The sequence below is a fragment of the Salmo salar genome, chromosome 18 (genome assembly GCF_965601325.2).
Source record: "Salmo salar chromosome 18, fSalSal1, whole genome shotgun sequence".
Lineage (NCBI taxonomy): Eukaryota > Metazoa > Chordata > Actinopteri > Salmoniformes > Salmonidae > Salmo > Salmo salar.
In genome coordinates this window covers 97,075,304-97,099,996 of record NC_138308.1, presented here as the reverse complement: position 1 = coordinate 97,099,996, position 24,693 = coordinate 97,075,304, and the positions used below count along the sequence as shown (strand labels likewise).

At 42.0% G+C, this 24,693-nt stretch overlaps 2 protein-coding genes across 2 annotated transcripts; one reads left to right on the top strand and one right to left on the bottom strand.

Annotated features, from left to right (window-relative positions):
- Positions 1–10,865: 10,865 nt before the first annotated feature.
- LOC123728774 (equistatin-like) lies at positions 10,866–12,779 on the bottom strand. Its single transcript, XM_082965377.1, has 5 exons — positions 12,717–12,779; positions 12,115–12,179; positions 11,353–11,484; positions 11,063–11,150; positions 10,866–10,987 (listed from the first exon to the last, which is right to left on the bottom strand). The coding sequence occupies exons 2-5, from the start codon at positions 12,164–12,166 to the stop codon at positions 10,975–10,977; spliced, it is 285 nt and encodes a 94-aa protein (XP_082821503.1). The 5' UTR covers positions 12,167–12,179; positions 12,717–12,779; the 3' UTR covers positions 10,866–10,974.
- An 8,491-nt stretch (positions 12,780–21,270) lies between these two features.
- Positions 21,271–23,342, top strand: LOC106595770 (ladderlectin-like). The gene is made up of 5 exons (XM_014187126.3): positions 21,271–21,341; positions 21,478–21,578; positions 22,002–22,178; positions 22,861–22,969; positions 23,117–23,342. Exons 1-5 carry the CDS (start codon positions 21,284–21,286, stop codon positions 23,206–23,208), a joined length of 537 nt encoding a protein of 178 aa, XP_014042601.2. The 5' UTR covers positions 21,271–21,283; the 3' UTR covers positions 23,209–23,342.
- Positions 23,343–24,693: the final 1,351 nt, after the last annotated feature.

The following is a 24,693-nucleotide window of genomic DNA, read 5'->3' as shown; positions in this document are numbered from 1 at the left end:
GGATTTTGTCCCACTCCTCTTTGCAGATCTTCTCCAAGTCATTAAGGTTTCGAGGCTGACGTTTGGCAACTCGAACCTTCAGCTCCCTCCACAGATTTTCTATGGGATTAAGGTCTGGAGACTGGCTAGGCCACTTCAGGACATTAATGTGCTTCTTCTTGAGCCACTCCTTTGTTGCCTTGGCCGTGTGTTTTGGGTCATTGTCATGCTGGAATACCCATCCACGACCCATTTTCAATGCCCTGGCTGAGGGAAGGATGTTCTCACCCAAGATTTGATGGTACATGGCCCCGTCCATCGTCCCTTTGTTGCGGTGAAGTTGTCCTGTCCCCTTAGCAGAAAAACACCCCCAAAGCATAATGTTTCCACCTCCATGTTTGACGGTGGAGATGGTGTTCTTGGGGTCATAGGCAGCATTCCTCCTCCTCCAAACACGGCGAGTTGAGTTGATGCCAAAGAGCTCCATTTTGGTCTCATCTGACCACAACACTTTCACCAGTTGTCCTCTGAATCATTCAGATGTTCATTGGCAAACTTCAGACCGGCATGTATATGTATTCTTGAGCAGGGGGACCTTGCGGGCGCTGCAGGATTTCAGTCCTTCACGGCGTAGTGTGTTACCAATTGTTTTCTTGGTGACTATGGTCCCAGCTGCCTTGAGATCATTGACAAGATCCTCCCGTGTAGTTCTGGGCTGATTCCTCACCGTTCTCATGATCATTGCAACCCCACGAGGTGAGATCTTGCATGGAACTCCAGGCATAGGGATATTGACAGTTCTTTTGTGTTTCTTCCATTTGCGAATAATCGCAACAAATGTTGTCACCTTCTCACCAAGCTGCTTGGCGATGGTCTTGTAGCCCATTCCAGCCTTGTGTAGGTCTACAATCTTGTCCCTGACATCCTTGGAGAGCTCTTTGGTCTTGGCCATGGTCTTGGCCATGGTCAAAAAAGGCCATGGTGGCAAAGTAAATAAAGTATAGCAAGTAAAACACTGGAATGGTAGATTTGTTATTTGAAGAAAGTTCAAAGTTAAAATATAAATAATATGGTGCAAACGAGCAAAATAAATAAAATAAATAAAAACAGTAGGGGAAGAGGTAGTAGTTTGGGCTAAATTATAGATGGGCTATGTACAGGTGCAGTGACCTGGGACCTGCTCTGATAGCTGGTGCTTAAAGCTAGTGAGGGAGATAAGTGTTTCCAGTTTCAGAGATTTTTGTAGTTCGTTCCAGTCATTGGCAGCAGAGAACTGGAAGGAGAGACGACCAAAGGAGGAGTTGGCTTTAGGGGTGACCAGAGAGATATACCTGCTGGAGCGCGTGCTACAGGTGGGTGCTGCTATGGTGACCAGTGAGCGGAGATAAGGGGGGACTTTACCTAGCAGGGTCTTGTAGATGACCTGGAGCCAATGTGTTTGGCGACGATTATGAAGCGAAGGCCTGCCAACGATAGCGTACAGGTCGCAGTGGTGGGTAGTATATGGGGCTTTGGTGACAAAACGGATGGCACTGTGATAGACTGCATCCAGCTTGTTGAGTAGGGTATTGGAGGCTATTTTGTAAATGACATCGCCGAAGTCGAGGATTGGTAGGATGGTCAGTTTTACGAGGGTATGTTTGGCAGCATGAGTGAAGGATGCTTTGTTGCGAAATAGGAAGCCAATTCTGGATTTAACTTTGGATTGGAGATTATTGATGTGAGTCTGGAAGGAGAGTTTACAGTCTAACCAGACACCTAGGTATTTGTAGTTGTCCACAAATTCTAAGTCAGAACCGTCCAGAGAAGTGATGCTGGACAGGCGAGCAGGTGCAGGCAGCGATCGGTTGAAGAACATGCATTTAGTTTTACTTGTATTTAGGAGCAGTTGGAGACCACGGAAGGAGAGTTGTATGGCATTATATATAACGGGTCTAAGGTCAGATAGGGTCAAGTAGTGGAATAGTGGGAGGTTTTAATGGGTCTATAGTCAGATAGGTTCAGGTAGTGGAATAGTAGTGAGGTTTTAATGGGTCTATGTTCAGACAGGGTCAGGTAGTGGAATAGTGGTGATGTTTTAATGTGTGTATGGTTAGTTGGTAGGGCAATTTTTGTTTTCAGTTTTTTTTCTATCCATTTCCCCATTCTTTTATACCCTCCCCTATTTTGTGTCACAAAATGTCATGAATTCACTCTCCAGAACAGGACACAGCCCACACGTTATAACTCAGTCCACGTAAACTTGCATCTCAGCCCATGTAGACTTGCGTCTTCAGAGCGTAGCTGGATTGTGCATCACTTGCAATCAATCAAATCAATCAAATGTATTTTTAAAACCCTTCTTACATCAGCTGATGCCACAAAGTGATGTACAGAAACCCAGTCTAAAACCCCAAACAGCAAGCAATGCAGGTGTAGAAGCACGGTGGATAGGAACAACTCCCTAGAAAGGCCAGAACCAAGGAAGAAACCTAGAGAGGAACCAGGCTATGAGGGGTGGCCAGTCCTCTTCTGGCTGTGCCGGGTGGAGATTATAACAGAACATGGCCAAGATGTTCAAATGTTCATAGATGACCAGCAGGGTCAAATAATAATAATCACAGTGGTTGTCGAGGGTGCAACAGGTCAACAAGTCAGTAAATGTCAGTTGGCTTTTCATAGCCGATCATTCCGAGTATCTCTATCGCTCCTGCTGTCTCTAGAGAGTTGAAAACAGCAGGTCTGGGACAGGTAGCACGTGCGGTGAACAGGTCAAGGCTCCATAGCCGCAGGCAGAACAGTTGAAACTGGAGCTTCAGCACGGCCAGGAGGACTTGGGACGACACATATCTTGATGCTGGGGACCACAACACATTAAAAAAACAGTTTCTGGCTAAAGAGACAAGACTAACAAGGGAAATCCATGAACTAATAGTACAGGTAGATAGCAATAAAAATGATACTGCAGAGATACAAAATAAGTTAGAGGAAAAACAAAAAGAACTTGAGGAACTTATTCAAGAACGATCTAATGTAATCTATTACAAAAATAAAGCAAACTGGATGGAATATGGAGAAAAATGCACCAAGTTCTTCCTGAATCTCCAATACAGGAACGCTAACAAAAAGAATTTGCAGAAACTCGTTACTGAAGACGGAGTCGTCTATGATTCTCCGAATTATCTTTTAAAAGAGGAAGGTAATTATTTTAGGCAGATGTTCACTTTTCCGTCTCATCCTTTCCCACTGAATGAAGATTATGGTAAGGAATTCTTTCCAAATAATATAACAAATGGAAAATTAACAAATGTACAGAAAGATCAGTGTGAAGGCCAAATTACAGAGGAATAACTTTTTGAGACTTAAATCCTTTCAGTCTGGAAAAACCCCAGGGCTTGATGGCATACCGGTAGAGGTATATCAGGTATTTCTTGATTGTCACGTCCTGACCAGTAGAGGGTGTAGTTGGGTCAGGACGTGGCAGAAGGGAGTGAGTGTTTTATTGTTTCATTTAATTTTGGCCGTGTGACTTCCAATCAAGCACAGCTGTAGAGGGTTGTGGTTGATTGGGAGTCACACATAAGTTGCCTACGTTTCCGTTGTGTGGGGTGGGTAATTGTTCTTGTCACTGTTGTTGCACCTGACAGGACTGTGTTGGCTGTCAGTTTTGTTGTTTTGTGAATTGTATGGTGTTCGTAACATTAAAAATGACGAACCCTAACTCCGCCGCATTTTGGTCCACTTCTTCCGTAGACAGCCGTTACATTGATATACTAAAAGCTCCATTGTTAGATTGTTTTAGCTTCTCCTACAGAAATGGTAGTCTGTCAGGTACTCAGCAGGAAGGTCTGATTTCTCTATTATTAAAACAAGACCCAGATGGCAAATATAAAGACCCAGTCTATCTAAAAAACTGGAGGCCCCTTACACTTCAATGTTGTGATGCTTAAATACTAGCAAAATGCAAAGCAATCAAAATTAAAAGGGTTTAATGACAGGTTTTTGACATGGACGATACATTGGATATAATATACGACAACTACTAGAAATAATAGAACATCATGAAACATATAAGAAGCCAGGAATAGTATTTATAGCGGATTTTGAAAAGGCATTTGATAAAGTAAGACTGGATTTCATTTATAAATGCCTGTTTTTTTTTAATTTCGGTAATTCTCTTATGAAATAGGTGAAAATAATGTATAGCAACCCCAGGTGTAAAATAGTAAATAACAGCTACTTCTCAGAGAGTTTTGCAATGTCAAGAAGAGTTAAACAAGGGTGTCTGAGGTCACCATATCTATTCGTTATGGCCATCGAAATGCTAGCAATGAAAATCAGATCCAATAACAGCATTAGAGGATTAGATATCCAAGGTTTAAAACAAAGGCTGTCCATGTATGGGGTGGAAGGGTAGCCTAGTGGTTAGAGCATTGGACTAGTAACCGAAAGGTTGCAAGTTCAAATCCCCGAGCTGACGAGGTACAAATCTGTTGTTCTGAACAGGCAGTTAACCCACTGTTCCTAGGCCGTCATTGAAAATAAGAATTTGTTCTTAACTGACTTGCCTAGTTAAATAAAGGTAAAATAAAAAAAAATGTATGCCAATGACTCAACTTTTAAATTAAGTCCGCAAGCTAGATCCCTGCATTGTCTCATTGAAGATCTAGATAACTTTTCTGTACTCTCTGGACTAAAACCTAATTATGATAAGTGTTCAATATTACGTATTGGATCCTTAAAAAATACAACTTTTACATTACCCTGCATGTTTACCTATAAAATGGGCTGATGGTGAAGTAGACGTACTCGGTATTCCGGTATTCATATCACAAAAGATAAAAATAAGCTCTACACAATGAATTTCAATAGAAAACTTGTAAAAATAGACAAGATCCTGCAACCATGGAGAGGTAAATACGTCTATTTATGAAAAAATGGCCCTGATTAACTCCTTAGTCATATGTCAGTTTACTCACTTACTTATTGCGCTGCCCACTCCTGATGATTATTTTTTGAAATCATATTAGCAAAATATATTTTGCTTTATCTGGGACGCATTAACCAGACAAAATAAAACGTGCATATCTATATATTGAATATGAATTGGGTGGGTTGCGATTATTGAACATAAAAGCACTAAACCTCTCTCTAAAAGCTTCACTCATTCAAAAGTTTTATTTGAACCCTAAATGGTCCTCAAGTAGATTACTAAGAAAAGCAAATCCATTGTTTAAAAATGGCCATTTTGCCTTTGTGCAGATTGCCATGTCTCATTTTCAATGAATTGAAAATGATACTTTTTTCAAAGTAGCTCTCTTTTTCAAACAAGCATTGCAGAGCTGGCTACAATTTCAATTTCATCCCCTGAAAAGATACAACAAATATTACAACACATTATGGCTGAACTCAACTGTGCTGGTTGATAAAATACCTGTATTTATGGGAAAGATGTTTGAAAAGGGTATTTTGTTCTTAAATGATATTGTAAATTGGAATGGTATAGTTATGTCCTTCATGGAGTTATCAGAATTGTAAGGAAAGGTCTGCTCAATCCAAGAGTACAACCAATTGATTACAGCATTACTCCAAAAAAGGAGGAGGCAGGTGGCAGCAGGAGGAGGTAGGGAACTGGTCTGTCTGCCCAACATAAAGGATCAAACCTTGCGGAGGAATAAAAATAGCATAAATAGGAAAGTATACCAGTTTCATTAGAGGACCAGGATGTTGACAACTGTGCCATACAGATTGCAAAATAGTTGGGAAGAGATTTATGATGTACCTATTCCATGGTACAGGGCGTATGAGTTGATATATAAAACAACGCATGATTCAAGACTTTGTGCTTTTCAGCAGAAATTATTATATAGAAGTCTTGCTACCAACAAAATGTTGAATATTTTGGGCATAAAATCATCGAAGCTCTGCAGATTTTGTTGTGAGGATACAGAATCAATAGACCATTTATTTTGGTATTGCCCTCAGGTAGCCTGTTTCTGGGTTCAGGTTCAGGAATGGCTGAAAATGCATAGCATTGATCTAAAATTGACCCTAGATATAGTACTGTTAGGAGATCTGGAGAGACCAGGTCAGTCAATTACTAACATACTAATACTCTTAGTAAAATTATTTATCTTCAACTCGCAATCTGTGGAATCTATTCGATTAAATAGATTGAAATTGTACGTTAAACATCACAGCATAGTTGAAAGATATGTGTTGCGTAGAAACCCGAAGTGGGTGGCCAACAGAGATAGATGGGATGGGCTGAGGGAAGCTGAGGGTTGGTATGTGGAATTGGAGACAAGTGGGTGTGGAGTTGCTGTGTGAGAGATTGACCATCATTCTAAGAAACAAGTAAAAAATAAAACAATTCTACATAAAACATAATAAAAAGTACATTTCAATGACACTAAGTGGCAGTGTTTTTACAACAAATGCCGGTTTGCTGAGGCTGATGCCGTGCAGGTGTTTGTACACATGCATACACACACACTCTCATTCAAATAAACACATATAATAACACACACATAGATGTAATAGTGCCAGACATGCACACAAACATATACAGTTGGAATTGCTGTTACAATTTTAGTTGTCCTTGATGCCCTTTGTTTTATATTTGCATTGTTGTTTGCTGTTTTCTTCTGTCTTTTCCTTTTTTCTCTTTCATTCTCTTGGTTGTTGGTGCATTGGGGGGTTCTTGGTGGTGGTGAGTGGAATTAATTGTATTTTTTATTTATTTTTCTCATCCTGGGGGTACTGTGGGAGGGGTCTCCAATGGTTGAGGGACAGCTATTGGGGGAATGTGGGGGGGATCTTGGAGGAGTCGGGTTCACGTTTTTTGGCCTGGTGGTAGATCGGCCAACATGCCCTTGAGCAGAGCATTGACCCTGGATGCTTCTGTGTGTCGCTCTGAATGGGAATCTGTGGATGACTGGTATGATGTAGTTGTTGAGCGGCTTCACTGCAAGTATATTGTATGTTTTGAGTATTCAATAAAAAAAACGAATAAAAATAAGATGCCGACAGATGACAGATTCACAACTAGCTCTTAGAAAACTTTGCAGTATTTTGTTTCTTTGTGTACTATTTTTGACATTATTAGTTCAGGAAATGTTTTGTGTCATTACATACAGCCGGGAAGAACTATAGGATATTAGAGCGGCGGTAACTCAGCAGAACTAGCAACATTACGACCAGGAATACGACTTCCCTGGAGCAGATCCTTTGTTCACTCTCCCCAGAGCAATTTAATTTATTCCAGAGGCCGACCCACAACGTCACCGGTGGAGGAGAGGCACTCGAGGCGGCCTGCTGGTTCGACTTAGGAGGAGGGCACACCACCCACCGCTTCCGAGTATATTACTCGCTAATGTTCAGTCTTTGGTTAACAAAGTTGATGAGCTTAGAGCAAGGATTTCTTTCCAGAGAAACATCGGGGCCTGTAACATACTTTGTTTCACGGAAACATGGCTCTCTCGTGATACTCTGTCGGAGTCAGTAAAGCCAGCAGGATTCTCAGTACATCGCGCAGACAGGAATAAACAACTCTCGGGGAAGCAGAAGGGCGTGTTTCATGATTAATGACTCATGGTGTAATTCTAGGAACATACAGGAACTCAAGTCATTTTGTTCACCCGACCTAGAATACATCACAATTAATTGCCAACCATATTATCTCCCAAGAGAATTCTCCTCCGTCATCGCCACGTCCGTTTCCATCCCCCCTCAAGCCGAAACCTCGACGGCCCTCAAAAGAACTTGATTGGACTTTATGCAAACTGGAAACCACATATCCTGAGGCTGCATTTATTGTAGCTGGGGACTTTAACAAAGCAAATCTGAAGACTACGCTGCCGAAATTCTATCAACATATTGACTGTCCTACTGGCGCTGCTAATACAGTCGACCATTGCTATTTAACCTCTCTAGGCTAGGCGGGACGAATTCGTCCCACCTACGTAACAGCCACTTGCAGCCTGTGGCACGATTTTCAAAATCTTAAAAATCCTATTACTTCAATTTCTCAAACATATGACTATTTTACAGCCATTTAAAGATAAGACTCTCGTTAATCTAACCACACTGTCCGATTTCAAAAAGGCTTTACAACGAAAGCAAAACATTAGATTATGTCAGCAGAGTACCAAGCCAGAAATAATCAGACACCCATTTTTCAAGCCAGCATATAATGTCACCAAAACCCAGAAGACTGCAGCACAAGAAATGCAGCACTCACCTTTGATGATCTTCATCAGATGACAACCCTAGGACATTATGTTATACAATACATGCATGTTTTGTTCAATCAAGTTCATATTTATATCAAAAACCAGCTTTTTACATTAGCATGTGACGTTCAGAACTAGCATACCCCCCGCAAACTTCCGGGGAATTCGCTAACATTTTACTAAATTACTCACGATAAACGTTCACAAAAAGCATAACAATTATTTTAAGAATTATAGATACAGACCTCCTCTATGCACTCGATATGTCCGATTTTAAAATAGCTTTTTGGTGAAAGCACATTTTGCAATATTCTAAGTACATAGCCCAGGCATCACGGGCTCGCTATTTAGACACCCGGCAAGTTTAGCACTCACCATAATCATATTTACTATTATAAAAATGTCATTACCTTTTGTTGTCTTCGTCAGAATGCACACCCAGGACAGCTACTTCAATAACAAATGTTGGTTTGGTCCAAAATAATCCATCGTTATATCCGAATAGCGGCGTTTTGTTCGTGCGTTCCAGACACTATCCGAAATAGTAAAGAAGTGTCACGCGCTTGGCGCAATTCCTGACAATAAAATTCAAAGTATTCCATTGCCGTACGTCGAAGCATGTCAACCGCTGTTTAAAATCAATTTTTACGTCATTTTTCTCGTAGAAAAGCGATAATATTCCGACAGGGAATCTCCTTTTCGGCAAACAGAGGAAAAAATCCCAAAGGCGGGGGCGGTCGGGGTCACGCGCATAAGCTAGTGTCTCTTGATGGGCCACTTGAGAAAGGCGATAATGTGTTTCAGCCTGGGGCTGGAATGACGACATTCTGTTTTTTCCCGGGCTCTGAGCGCCTATGGACGACGTGGGAAGTGTCACGTTAGAGCAGAGATCCTTAGTAAATGATAGAGATGGCAAAGAAGTTCCAGAAATGGTCAGACAGGCCACTTCCTGTAAAGGAATCTCTCAGGTTTTGACCTGCCATTTGAGTTCTGTTATACTCACAGACACCATTCAAACAGTTTTAGAAAATTTAGGGTGTTTTCTATCCATATGTAATAAGTATATGCATATTCTAGTTACTGAGTAGGAGTGGTAACCAGATTAAATCGGGTATGTTTTTTATCCAGCCGTGTCAATGCTGCCCCCTAGCCCTAACAGGTTAAACTTCCGGGATGCTTACAAGGCCCTCCCCCGCCCTCCTTTCGGCAAATCTGACCACGACTCCATCTTGCTCCTCCTGTCCTATAGACAGAAACTCAAACAGGAAGTGCCCGTGCTTCGTACTATTCAATACCCTAACCAGAAACCGTGGATAGATGGTAGCAGTCGCACCAACCACCGCATTTAATAATCATTAAGCTCGAGGCCCTGAACCTCACCCTGTGCAACTGGGTCTTGGACTTACTTACAGGCCGCCCCCAGGTGGTGAAGGTAGGAAACATCACCTCCACTCCGCTGATTCTCAACACTGCGGTCCCACAAGGGTGAGTGCTCATCCCCTCCTGTACTCCCTTTTCACCCATGACCGCGTGGCCAAGCACGCCTCCAACACAAGTTTGCAGACAACACTAAAAGGCTTGATTACCAACGATGAGACAGCCTACAGGGAGGGCGGCTCTGGGAGTGTAGTGCCTGGGAAACAACCTCTCACTCAATGTCAACAAAAGGAGATGATCGTGCACTTCAGGAAACAGCAGAGGGTGCACCAACTTATCTACATTGATGGGACCACAGTGGAGAAGGTGGAAAGCTTCAAGTTCCTTGGCGTACACCTCACTGACAGACAAATGAACCACCCACACAGTGTGGTGAAGGCACAACAGAGCCTCGTCAACCTTGTGGCTAAAGAAATTTGGCTTGTCACCTAAAACCCACACATTGCAGATGCAGTTGAAAGCATCCTGTCAGGCTGTATTGCCGCCAGCGCTCGTCAGAGGGTGGTGCGGTCTGGCCAAGGAATTACCGGGGGCAAATTATCCCCCCTCCAGGAAACTTACAGCACCCAATGTCACCGGCAGGCCAAAAAGATCAAGGACAACCTCCCGAGCCACTGCCTGTTCACCCCGCTATCATCTAGAAGGCAGTCAGTACAGGTGCATCAAAGCCAGAACCGAGAGACTTAATAGCTACTCTCGCAAGGCCATCACTAGCACTTTAGAGGCTGCTGCCTATAGGAAGCGGCTAGGAATCACTGGCCACGTCAAAAGTATTTACAGATCTGCCAGTCCTCATCTCATATGTATATACTGTAACTTCTTGAATAGGTTTATAGTCTTAATTCATTCCTACTTAAGTGTATACACGTTGTGTAATTTGTTAGATATTACTGCGCTGTCGGAGCTAGAAGCGCAAGCATTTTGCTACACCCACAACATCTGCTAATAACCTGCATGTGACCAATAGTTGATTTGCAATTACATTTGCATTGATGTCAGTGATTAGAGGGCAATAAAGTGCTGAGTACCAGGCAGTTATCAAGTATAGTAGGCTACTTATGACCATCAGCATAGCTTGGAAAAGCCCAGTCACATGGAATTGACTGCCTTCATGACCACAGGTGTGGTGGTAATACGGTCACCATTGCCTTATTCCTTCCATTTCCCAGAAATGGACTGGTTCAGCATATAACACCAACAATAAAGGAAGTGAAGCAACAATTTTAGCTCTGGATTTATTCATATAGAATGTGAATCAACGCCCATAGTACTGTAAAGACAAGCATCAAAGTAATTCCAATGTCTTTGCAAAGTCTTCTCAACGTCTTGGTTCCAATGCCTCTCATCAGCGAGCGCCACTATAATTAAACAAAAAACAAATATTAACACTCAGAACAAGCTGCAAAGAATGAACATTTAGTGAATGAGTGTACCTGCATGCACATTTGACAGAAGCAGTGCCTGGTGGAGTCTCAGTACCCGGGATCTTTTGTCCAGTTCTGGTAACACACCAAGAGGAACCTACCAGAAGTGGACATGTTAAAAAGCTGTTCCATAAGTCTTATTTTGTTAGTCCCCATGAGGTCAACTGCTATTTCCAAGGGGGTTAAGGTTAGAATTAAGGTACGGTTTTTGTGTTAAGGGTAGGGGAAATAGGATTTTAAATGGGACTGAATTGTGTGTCCCCACAAGGTTAGCTGTACAAGACTGGGTGAGCATGAACCTGTAGATCCCCAGTGTTGCTCAGGGGTGTATTCTCCCTGGCAGTCACACGTGGGGACGTAGACTCCAGGCGGGCCATTTATCACAGCATCTCTAGCACGCTCACAAGGGGTCTTGGGTCGTTTCATAGCATCTGGACACACAGGTAACATACATTGTAACGTAGACATAACATTCTGGAAGCTTGGGTTGCCTCCCGTGTGGGACCCTACTCAGAAGTAGTTTATACAGAATAGAGTTCCATTTCAGATGCAACCTAGGGACTTCCTGGCAAAAAAATTTTTTAATTCTGCTACTTGTTTAAAGGGCCCACACAGTCAAAATTCAGTTTCTGTGTTTGTATCATATTGTATAACTGCTGATGAAAAAAAAGACTGTAAAAGTGGGGGTAAATTGTATCAGTGTCACTTCTTGATAGTTGCTAGACAAGCCAGTCATACAGTTGAATGATTAAACCAATCATATCAGAACACCTCAGTCCAGCATCTAGACACCGATATACATCTCTGGAACTAGAGGAGTGGCAGGTAGCCTTGCCGTTAGAGCGTTGGGCCAGTAGTTCATATCAGTGTACTGACAAGTTGATATATCCATCTATGTTCCCTTCAGCAATGCACAACCTTGATTATTCCAGTGTCAGAGGGTGTCCCATGGAGAACCGGTTATGAAAACATTTCCAAGTCACACCTGCATGTGTGAAATAGGACAGAGCAACACCCACTAATGTTTATTAAAATGCAGGTGTGAGGTATGTAACTCCTACCTCCCAGAGAAAAAACCGTGCTGACAAGCAGAATGATGGTCAATGTCGCCATGATGATAGGTCTCCTGAGAGAGAGAGGATTAGTTGAGAATTTTAATCAGCTGTGATAGTACTGGAATATTCCAAGTCAGTGGAATGGCTGGTGGAACTAGAGGAGAGGTTAAGGAAACCCTGTGTTAATTACAACACTTAAGCAACTGCTAAGGCAGCATTTTCTAAAGCCAGTCCCGAGGACCCCAAGAACCGAGTATTGGCAACACGGTGCTACTAGTCTTCTGCCAAAACTCAGGTATCAGCTCTTCAACCACATACAATAGATAAGCCTGGCACACAGGAATATGTATTCTTCACAAATGGCTCCTCATTTCTAATGTAGTGAACCATCTTTGACGAGGGCCCATAATGCACTACATAGGGATTGGGAAGCAGCCTAGATCTAGTCAGAGACTACCCATTTACTGCAAAGGTAACTATTAGTCTATGCAGGGGGGGGGGGGGGGGGGGGGGGGGTCACTCCACAAAACGGCACCCTATTTAGTGCACTACATTGACCAGTGCCATTTGAGATGCAGATAGTCTATTAAATAATGACACACTCTCACCTTCTACACTCTTCCAAGGGATTCACTTGGAGTCTCTCTCTTTGTTGTCTGTGAGTTATGGTCTACCTCTTCTACCTCTCATTTTAAAGGACCTGTCACAGGTGTGACTAGTTGCCTCATTAACCCAACGAGAGATCCCGATGTCGGCCATAGCCAGTGGTGTAAAGTACTAATTCTTTTTTGGGGGGGTATCTTTACTTTACTATTTATGTTTTTGACAACTTTAACTTCACTACATTCCTAAAGAAAATAATGTTCTTTTTACTCCGTACATTTTCCCTGACACCCAAAAGTACTCGTTACATTTTGAATGATTAGCAGAAAAATGGTCCAATTCACACACTTATCAAGAGAACATCCCTGGTCATCCATACTGCCAGACTCCCTAAACACAAATGCTTTCTTTGTAAATGATGTCTGAGTGTTGGAGTGTGACACTGGCTATCCGTAATGAAATGAAAAACAACAATAAAATGGTGCCGTCTGGTTTGCTTAGTATAAGGAATTTGAAATGATTTATACATTTATTTTTGATACTTCAGTATATTTAAAACCTAATACTTTTGACCTTTTCTCAAGTAATATTTTACTGGGTGACTTTCACTTTTACTTGAGTCATTTTCAATGAAGGAATCTTCATAGGCAGTGAAGAGAGTAGTAGAGTAGGTCCAGTTTCGAGGGATCCAGAGAGGCTCCCTGTGAGTATGCCGTTGCCAATAGAGTGATAGGAATAACGTGTTTCAGTAAGGTTGGTTTCTTAGCATTCATAGCCATGGTTATCAACTGTACCACAGAAATGAAACATAAATCACAGAAAATAGATGTTGTGGTGGTAGCTGCAGAGAACTCGTTGGGTTATGAGTTTTAACTGCAGAATAGTTACAAGGTGTGATGAACGATAGTGTCCTGTTTTCCCAGGCTGCCGGCCTTCTGTAGGATCAGATTGGGCCAAGTAGTGGAATAGTGGGGAGGTTTTGATGGGTCTAGGATCACACACAAGCACGAGTGCGCGCACACACACACACATACTAAATTCTCCAATTTTAGTTAACCTCGGGATCGGTGTCCCCCATGCGGGACGGTTGAGCTAACGTAGGCTTATGTGATTAGCATGAGGTTGTAAGTAACAAGAACCTTTCCCAGGACATAGACATGTCTTATTCGGTCAGAAAGCTTAACTTCTTGTTTTTCAAACTGCACTGTCCAATTTACAGTAGCTATTACAGTGAAAAAATGTCATGCTATTGTTTGAGGAGAGTGTACAGTTATCTACTTGAAAATGTATATATTGATCAATTAGGCACATTCAAGCAGACTTGATACAACATTTTGAATAGAAATGCAAAACTTGCCATCTAGTAGCCAGAATATAAATTGCGCCTAGAGTCCTAAGTCAGATAATCTTCATTAATAAACACGTTTGTTGATGCAACATTTTGAACAGAAATTAAATGGTTCATTGGATCAGCGTAAAACTTTGCACATACACTGCTCCCATCTAGCCAAAATCTAAATTCACCTGGGCAGGAATAATACATTATGGCCCCTGTTTCGAGACAGGTGTATTATAATTGTCCATTCTAAATCAAAACAAATTTCACACATTTAGTACATGTAAAGACAAGATTAAATCAAGAATAGTCTGATGGGTGACAATATTACCCTATAAATTGTGAATGATATATTATCACTTATGCATGATGCCCAGTGTAATTCAAGAAACAGCACATAACTTTTTTGGGCTACTTTTTCAAATCATAGTGTTTTTATACTCATTTTGTTTTTATACTGCTCCAAAAAATAAAGGGAACACTTAAACAACACATCCTAGATCTGAATGAAAGAAATAATCTTATTAAATACTTTTTTCTTTACATAGTTGAATGTACTGACAACAAAATCACACACAAATAATCAATGGAAATCCAATTTATCAACCCATGGAGGTCTGGATTTGGAGTCACACTCAAAATTACAGTGGAAAACCACACTACAGGCTGATCCAACTTTGATGTAATGTCCTTAAAACAAGTCAAAATGAGGCTCAGTAGTGTGTGTGGCCTCCACGTGCCTGTATGACCTCCCTACAACGCCTGGGCATGCTCCTGATGAGGTGGCGGATGGTCTGCTGAGGGATCTCCTCCTAGACCTGGACTAGAGCATCCGCCAACTCCTGGACAGTCTGTGGTGCAACGTGGCGTTGGTGGATGGAGCGAGACATTATGTCCCAGATGTGCTCAATTGGATTCAGGTCTGGGGAACGGGCGGGCCAGTCCATAGCATCAATGCCTTCCTCTTGCAGGAACTGCTGACACACTCCAGCCACATGAGGTCTAGCATTGTCTTGCATTAGGAGGAACCCAGGGCCAACCGCACCAGCATATGGTCTCACAAGGGGTCTGAGGATCTCATCTCGGTACCTAATGGCAGTCAGGCTACCTCTGGCGAGCACGTGGAGGGCTGTGCGGCCCCCCAAAGAAATGCCACCCCACACCATGACTGACCCACCGCCAAACCGGTCATGCTGGAGGATGTTGCAGGCATCAGAACGTTCTCCACGGCGTCTCCAGTCTCTGTCACGTGCTCAGTGTGAACCTGCTTTCATCTGTGAAGAGCACAGGGCGCCAGTGGCGAATTTGCCAATCTTGGTGTTCTCTGGCAAATGCCAAACGTCCTGCACGGTGTTGGAGTGTAAGCACAACCCCCACCTGTGGACGTCGGGCCCTCATACCACGCTCATGGAGTCTGTTTCTGACCGTTTGAGCAGACACATGCACATTTGTGGCCTGCTGGAGGTCATTTTGCAGGGCTCTGGCAGTGCTTCTCCTGCTCCTCCTTGCACAAAGGCGGAGGTAGCGGTCCTGCTGCTGGGTTGTTGCCCTCCTACGGCCTCCTCCACGTCTCCTGATGTACTGGCCTGTCTCCTGGTAGTGCCTCCATGCTCTGGACACTACGCTGGCAGACACAGCAAACCTTCTTGCCACAGCTCGCATTGATGTGCCATCCTGGATGAGCTGCACTACCTGAGCCACTTGTGTGGGTTGGAAACTCCGTCTCATGCTACCACTAGAGTGGAAGCATTCAAAAGTGACCAAAACATCAGCCAGGAAGCATAGGAACTGAGAAGTGGTCTGTGGTCCCCACCTGCAGAACCACTCCTTTATTGGGGGTGTCTTGCTAATTGCCTATAATTTCCACCTGTTGTCTATTCCATTTGCACAACAGCATGTGAAATTTATTGTCAATCAGTGTTGCTTCCTAAGTGGACAGTTTGATTTCACAGAAGTGTGATTGACTTGGAGTTACATTGTGTTGTTTAAGTGTTCCCTTAATTTTTTTGAGCAGTGTATTTTACTAGGCAAGTCAAATAAGAACACATTCTTATTTTCAATGACGGCCTAGGAACAGTGGGTTAACTGCCTTGTTCAGGGGGAGAACGACAGATTTGTACCTTGTCAGCTCGGAGAATCGATCTTACAACCTTTCGTTTACTAGTCCAACGCTCTAACCAATAGGCTATCCTGTCGCCCGATATGTTTTGATAAGGTTTGTGTCACAACGAAAGTGGCCAAATAACTTCTTAATGGGGCTAGGTGGGACGCTAGCGTGCCACCCGTGGTGCACTCCATCAACAGCAGGTGCATTTCAAGAGCGGCAAATTTGAATCCAAATAAATGTCAAAATTCAAATTTTTCAAAAATACAACTATGTTACACCATTTGAAAGATAAACATCTCCTTAATCTAACCACGTTTTACGATTTCAAAAAGGTTTTACGGCGAAAGCATAAATTTAGAGTATGTTAGGACAGTACATTTACAAGAGTTGTGTGTAATGTTTTGTCAAGTCAAAGACAGGGTCACCAAAACCATAAAACCAGCTAAAATGACACACTAACCTTTTACAATCTCCATCAGATGACACTCCTAGGACATTATGTTAGACAATGCATGCATTTTTAGTTCTATCAAGTTGATATTTATATCCAAAAACAGCGTTTTACTATGGCATTGATGTTGAGGAAATCGTTTCCCTCCAATAACCGGCAGTCAAGTCAGCGTCACAAATTAAATAATTAAAATTAGAAAACATTGGTAAAATATTATATTGTCATTTAAAGAATTATAGATTTACATCTTTTGAACGCAATCAACTTGCCAGATTTAAAAATAACCTTACTGGGAAATCACACTTTGCAATAATCTGAGCACTGTGCCCAGAAAAATACGCGTTGCGATACAGACTAGACGTCATGTTGGGGAGATCTAAAATCGAAAATACTATGTAAATAATCCATTACCTTTGATTCTCTTCATCAGATGTCACTTCCAGGTATCACAGGTCCATAACGAATGTAGTTTTGTTCAAAAAAGCTCATCATTTATGTCCAAAAATCTCCGTCTCGTTAGCACATGATGTAAGCCAGCCGGACTTCTCGTCATGAACGAGGGGAAAAAATATATTTCCGTTCGTTCAAACATGTCAAACGTTGTATAGCATAAATCATTAGGGCCTTTTTTAACCAGAACATGAATAATATTCAAGGTGGACGAATGCATAGTCTTTTATAACGTATTGGAACGAGGGTACCCAACATGAAGTAGCGCGCCAGGTGTCTAATGGGACATCACCGTTCCATGGCTCTTGTTCGGTCAGATCTCCCTCCAGAAGACTCAAAACACTTTGTAAAGGCTGGTGACATCTAGTGGAAGCAATAGGAAGTGCCAAAATATTCCTAAACCCCTGTGTTTTTCAATGGGATAGGTTTAAAGTCAATACAACACATCAGGTATCCACTTCCTGTCAGAAAATGTCTCAGGGTTTTGCCTGCCAAATGAGTTCTGTTATACTCACAGACACCATTCAAACAGTTTTGGAAACTTTAGAGTGTTTTCTATCCATATATAATAAGTATATGCATATTCTAGTTACTGGGTAGGATTAGTAACCAGATTAAATCGGGTACATTTTTTTATCCAGACGTGCAAATGCTGCCCCCTAGACCCAACAGGTTAAAAATGAAGCACATTAATCCCCTTTACAATGGGTGTAGAGCCTAACTGGAATACATTTGCAGCGCGTGAGTTTCTCATTTATGGAAAATCATTTTCACTAAAAAATGCAGCTTGATAATAAAAGCAAAATGAAAAGCTGAAAAGTCTTGAGTCAGTAAGTATTCAACCTCTTTGTTACGGCAAACCTAAACAAGTTCAGGAGTAAAGATTTTCTTATAAAGTCACATTATAAGTTGCATGGACTCACTCTGTGTTCAATAATAATGTTTGACATGATTTTTGAATGACTACCTCATCTCTGTACCCCACACATATAATTATCTGTAAGTTCCCTCAGTCGAGCAATGCATTTCATACACACAGATTCAACAGCAAAGACCAGGGAGTTTTCCAATGCCTTGCAACGAAGGGCACCTATTGATAGATGGGTCAAAATAAAAAAAAGCAGGACATTGCAACATGTGGTCAATTATCCATTTAATTGTGGATTTTGATGTGTGCTTGGGGTTATTGTCTTGCTTGAAGATCCACTTGCGGCCAATGTCAGCATTCTGGCAGAGAGAACTAGTTTTTTTGGGACTATAATGTCCTGGTACTTGGTCAAGTTTATGATGCCGTTGACCTTAAAAAGGGCCACAGAACCAGCAGAAGCAAAATAGCTTCATAAACGTTAAAGATGCAGAACCATATTTTACTGTAGGTATGAGGTACTTCTCTGCACGTGCTTCTGTTTTTCCACACCAAAACCACCACTGATGTTCATAACTAAAGAGCTCTATTTTCATGTCATCTGACCATAGCACTGCCTGGAGTCTTTTGATAAATGGCACTTGGATTGGAACCGGTGCTATTTCCTCCTTAAAGGGATAGTGCAATATTTTGGCAATTATTAAAACCTTTTTCTTCTTACCCAGAGTCAGATTTTGTCTCTGCATGCAATTTGAAGGACTTTGAAGGTAGTTTTTCCATCGATCGCTAACTAGCGTCAGCGCAATGACTAGAAGTCTTTGGGATCTGCTCTCATAGTTAGCAATTGTGCTGAAGCTAGAGTAGTTAATTAAAAAAACTTCCTTCAAACTAAAGAAACAGGGCTAAATTGCCAAAATCTCACAATATCCATTTAACACCTTGACCGGTCATCTTTCCTCCTCTCTTCTCCTCACCTGACCTCTCCTCTTTCATATACCTCTCTTCCCTCCTCCTCTCCTCCCCTAACCTCTCCTGTCTCATACACCTCTCTCCCCTCCTTCTCTAACCACTCCTCTCTCCTATACCTCTCTCCTCTCCTCCCCTCTCCCCTCTCCCATACCTCTCTCCCCTCCTCCTCTCCTAACAACATAAATCCTGGTCCTACTTTCACTCTCCCTCCTCCAGACCTTCAGCTTTAAACATTTTGTCGACATTTAGAAAGTTTGCATAGAAAAAAGATGTGACAATTGCCTGCTACAGTGAGATTCCGTTGAACTGTCTTGTGTCGATAAAAACAACTGGACGTTATAACTTCAACCCCCCCCCCCCCCAAAAGAAACATACCTAGAGTGTGGAATAAACAAGCGGTCTGTGCCAACGTAGCGCCATGGTCTGTGCCAATGTATCATCATGGTCCGTGCCATGGTGGAACTTGCATTGTATGTCTGAAATAATTGTATGGTGAAACTTGCATCGAGCCTACCAGAAAAGCAAGGTGAAGCAATTCAGGCATTCTTGAAAGTCACAATAATCCTTGTCCTGAAAAAATGATTTTTATTTGATTATAATAAAAAAACTGCATGCAGTGGGCATAATAAAAGTCAAAATAAAACACTGCTTTTATAATTAACCTGTTAGGGCTAGGGGGCAGTATTGACACGGCCGGATAAAAAACGTACCCGATTTAATCTGGTTACTATTCCTGCCCAGTAACTAGAATATGCATATAATTATTGGCTTTGGATAGAAAACACCCTAAAGTTTCTAAAACTGTTTGAATGGTGTCTGTGAGTATAACAGAACTCATATGGCAGGCCAAAACCTGAGAAGATTCCATGCAGGAAGTGGCCTGTCTGAGAAGTTGTGTTTCATCTTGGCTCTTTTTATTGAAGACTGAGGATCTTTGCAATAACGTGACACTTCATACGGCTCCCATAGGCTCTCAGAGCCCGGGAAAAAGCTGAACGATATCGAGGCAGGCTCTGGCTGAAACACTTTATCGCTTTTGGCAAGTGGCCGATCAGAGTACTATGGGCTTAGGCGCGTGCCCGAGTCGACCCGAATGCTTTATTTTCTTTTGTCTGTTTACCTAAACGCAGATTCCCGGTCGGAATATTATCGCTTTTTTATGAGAAAAATGGCATAAAAATTGATTTTAAACAGCGGTTGACATGCTTCGAAGTACGGTAATGGAATATTTAGACATTTTTTGTCACGAATTGCGCCATGCTCGTCACCCTTATTTACCCTTTCGGATAGTGTCTTGAACTCACGAACAAAACGCCGCTGTTTGGATATAACTATGGATTATTTTGAACCAAACCAACATTTGTTATTGAAGTAGAAGTCCTGGGAGTGCATTCTGACGAAGACAGCAAAGGTAATAACATTTTTCTTATAGTAAATCTGACTTTGATGAGTGCTAAACTTGCTGGGTGTCTAAATAGCTAGCCCTGTGATGCCGGGCTATCTACTGAGAATATTGCAAAATGTGCTTTCACCGAAAAGCTATTTTAAAATCGGACATATCGAGTGCATAGAGGAGTTCTGTATCTATAATTCTTAAAATAATTGTTATGCTTTTTGTGAACGTTAATCGTGAGTAATTTAGATTCCATGTTGTGCTCAGCTGTCTAGCTAATCCACCTCACCATATGGGCACCATGCTGGGCTAGAGCTTAAGTAGAAGAAACATGGATGTGCAAAGCCAGTACAAAACATTGGCAGCCATATTTGGATGGGTAGTGTCTAAACTAGACTTAGGTATTGATCAGTGCTGTAAATGGTGACTTATCACCATTTACACCATAAAATTTACAGGTTGACTTATTAGGTCTGGCTCTTCAGAGTTGGGACCCATGCTGCTAGCAGGTACCTCATTGAACCATATCTAGCAAGCTGTTGCTATGGAATGTCCTTAGACCTTGCTTCATTAACTAATAGGTCTAATATTGGGCTGTGGTGTATGTTAATGTGGAGTATTCCATCCAGCACCACGTGTTATCACAGCCTTTCCTGATGGCCATTTGACCCTACCTACTGGTGTTACAAGCCACTAAGCCTTAGCTGCCAGCCTTTTGTATTGTGCTTTTACTTTTTTGTTGAAAAATAAAAGAACCAGAACGCCTGCATTCTGACAGATTTGGCAATGGCCAAAGCTGCAGGGCATTTCTACATTTGGGGTCTAGGCCTCTTACTCCTGTATGAGTGGAGAGAAATACCTGCCCAGAAATTCTCCTCAGCCCTGCTTAGGGAGTAGGTTGGTATTTAGAAAAGCAGACATATTCCTGTTCTAATCTACTGTATGTGGAGTTGAATCTGTGGTTTTGATGACTTCACTCTTTGTTTCTCTCAGGAGACTCCATGACCATGTTGACTAGTCTTCTGATTCTCAGTGCTGCCTTTGCTCTAGGAGATGCAAGTAAGAGTCCACTCTTCTTGACTCATTCTGTATTATTCTTGTAGCATAGGTGACTGATCTACAAATAATATTGTAGCTGTGACTTGTACATGTGTCTCCACTGGCATTTAAAGCCACATGTAACTTCTCCTTACAGATTCATTTATTGAAGAAGACTTGTGTCCTTCTGGTTGGACCAAATATGGATCAAGCTGCTTAATGTTTGTAAAGACTACACGGCGCTGGCCTGAAGCAGAGGTATAACCCTTAGCATCTACTGTGAATTTGAATGGGAAGTGTAGTTGAAATTAGCTCTTTGACATTACCTTAATGGTAATACTTCCTTAAATGGCAACACATGACTGATGTGAAATAATGAACATCCCTTTAAGATGGGTGGTTTCTATACATTTTAAATATTTTAATGTGGAGTCGTGCCTCCTTTATTTTGGAACCCACAGGACATGGCCTGAGGCGGCGATAAACTGTTATCTTTAAGAATGTTTTAAAAGGGAATTAGTTTTGGTGATCAATATTTGGTTGAGAGTCCAGAGGACAAATTGTCAGCAATGCCCACTGACTGATACATGAAATGTCTTTCTTCCCATCTACTGCTTGGCTGTCATTGTAGATAATTTTCTTAATTGACTTGCCTCGTTAAATAAATACTTTCTTCTCTAGCGGCACTGTGTGTCCCTTGGTGATAAACTGGTGTCTGTACCCAATGTTGTGAAGTACCTTGGCGCAAACCTGGCATCTGTGCACAGCTCCGAGGAGGATGAGTTTCTACAGGCGTTGGTCTTGGTCAAGACTGTTGGTTTCCCGCCTACCTGGATTGGCGGATTTTATTCTGTTAAGGTGAGACCATTAAGCACAGTGTTATATAGAGCCATTACTGCAAGGAACTCCGTTCCATCTCATATTGCTCAAGTGAAGAGCAAACCTGGATTCAAAAAATAAACGTGAGGTGTGGCATGTAGGCACATGTAATTATTTTTCGTAGTTCTGTGTTAGTTGTTTAATGCTATTTTGTGTGGACCCCAGGAAGAGGAGCTGCTGCTTGTTAACAGCTACTGTAATGGGTTCCATACAAAATATCAAGAGTAGCCGTTAAGACCATGGGGCCAATAAAGGCAAGGCTGCTAGTTTGAATCCCAGAGCTCACTCCGTGAAATCTGATGTGCCCTTGAGCAACGCCCTTATCCTAATTGATCCTGTAAGTCCTTCTAGATGAGACTCTACTAAATTACATTTAACTGTCAACTTCAGTAGGAGGCTTTTATACACATGTGAAACGGTTCTAGTTAAGTATAAATGTGATCAATTCCAGACAGTCTTCTTGTAAACATGTGTGTGGTCTTTGAAATGCATTGGGATGATTGCGGATGTGAGGATTAGGCTCCACGTTGTTCGTTACACAAGCAACAGTCCCAGTCGGAGGGTTTTGAAGTAGTGGTAGCTTTAACTGTTTTGTTGTTTCAGGTGGTAGAGGAAGGACTACATTTAGTTTGTATTCTGAAATCCCACTTTCCCCCCTCAGGACAGGCGGTGGTTCTGGAGCGATGGCTCCGACTTTGATCACCAGAACTGGGCAAAAGGAAGGCCTGATGCTGGTGCCAGAGAGGCCTGTATTCATATCAACTTTGGAGGTACAGTAATCCCAGTATCATTCATTGATCCAGTCATCAAATTAAACTTTATTCCCAGTTCATTCAACAATTGAATCTCATGTAGACTTTCCTACTGTTGTGTGTCTGTGTACAGCTGACTATTTTGGTTCTGTGTTTCATCTTCAGGTCAAAAGCGCTGGAACAATGCTTTATGTGGAAGGAGCTTGCCCTCGGTGTGCTCCCTGAGACTCCTGCCGCTTCGCCAGACTATACATTAAAAGCAGCAATGCTATTCCGTTGTGTCTGCATCCATAATACTTCATGGTAAAGTCAAATATTGTTGCTGCTAAATGAAGTTTCAGTTACTACACAAATGTTGGAGTTGTCTGCAGCCAATAAAATGTGTACACTATTTTGTCTCATGAGTTATTGAACATGAATGATTGATTCGTTGTAGTTAGTACCTTTTCTTACTGGTCACCTGTGGGACTCAACTCACAACCCTGGCAAGTGCCATGCTTGACTGCGCCAAGTTCTTTTGATTATAAATGTTTCTTAAGTTGTGTGTTAAAGAACTGAGAAGGTCATTAAGTGTTATGCCTGTCCTTTGTCACCACTCAGCAGTGCCTTTGACTGCTGTGCCACTCAGGTGCAGGTCCCTGGAGTATCGTTTAGGAGTTCCCCCTAGTTACAATTTGAAGAAACCCTATGTTCAAAGAACCCCTTGTAAGTGATCCTTGGAGAGAAAATAAAATTATGAGGTGACATGCAAGTCCAAAATTTGATATCTGGGGTGTTGCTGTTCTCTATCCATAGCCAGAATGCTCACCGTGCACTGCAGAACAGGATTACCGTTATATTCAGCGGTTTAGTGAGGTCGAAGTCTGAGCATTTATTATACAGACTCACAAGCACATGACAGAATTAATGCCTTGATTTTTGTGGTGACAGAACTTTTGCTAATAGTTTTCATACCTTGTCCATAACGTGGAGTCCTACATGATATTTGAGTGGAAGGATGGTAAATGTGATCTGAATAACATACCATTTGACATGCCTCATCTGTATACCTGCAGACAAGTGAGCAGTTCAGTCTTCTGCACGCAATACAGCTAACCTTCTTACCTCATGATTATCCATTGAATTGTGTCCAATCTCTGTTTAAGATGAACACGAAGGAAAATGGTATCAAACTATATTTAGATCATACAAGGGACAAAGCTCACCTTGATCTTTCCATTTTTCAGTTAAGCGCCTGCTACTGTCCATTAAATCAAAATGTTTGTTGGGCAGGTAGGTTCCTGCAAACCCCCCCCCCCCCCCCCCCCCCACACACAGCTAAGGAGGTTCTTTGATGAACCCCACCTTCTATGGGGTTCTTGGACAAACCTTTCTGGGGCTACTTTCAGTGCCAAGAACCGTAAGGTTGTTCAAAGAACTGCGGACCTTAGAACTCTAGTTAAACCCCACATTTTTATTGTACTCTGAATAGGATTCAAAAGGCACTCGCACATCTATTTGCAGGTGCATGGTTTTGAATAAGACGAGAAAGAACACCGAACACTATGCTAGTCTGACTGCTCTAAAGCTGTACGTATCGCCCTCGTCAGAGCTTTCAGTGTTCACAACCTGCACCTCTATGTAGACATTGCTCCAACCACATCCGTTCAATGCATCCAATGGGGTTGGAGTATGAGAGAAAATAAGTGTTACCCAAAAATAACTGTGCGTTTCATGAGTATTCTAATAAAGTGTGAACATAA

Excerpts from the sequence above, each read along its gene's own strand:
- LOC123728774 (XM_082965377.1), bottom strand. The coding sequence starts at position 12,166 with ATGGCGACATTGACCATCATTCTGCTTGTCAGCACGGTTTTTTCTCTG. Across the intron at positions 11,485-12,114 it reads CACGGTTTTTTCTCTGGGAG|ATGCTATGAAACGACCCAAG; the intron begins GTAGGAGTTACA and ends CTGTGTGTCCAG. Across the intron at positions 11,151-11,352 it reads GCAACACTGGGGATCTACAG|GTTCCTCTTGGTGTGTTACC; the intron begins GTTCATGCTCAC and ends CACTTCTGGTAG.
- LOC106595770 (XM_014187126.3), top strand. The coding sequence starts at position 21,284 with ATGACCATGTTGACTAGTCTTCTGATTCTCAGTGCTGCCTTTGCTCTA. Across the intron at positions 21,579-22,001 it reads GGCGCTGGCCTGAAGCAGAG|CGGCACTGTGTGTCCCTTGG; the intron begins GTATAACCCTTA and ends TTTCTTCTCTAG. Across the intron at positions 22,179-22,860 it reads GCGGATTTTATTCTGTTAAG|GACAGGCGGTGGTTCTGGAG; the intron begins GTGAGACCATTA and ends TTCCCCCCTCAG.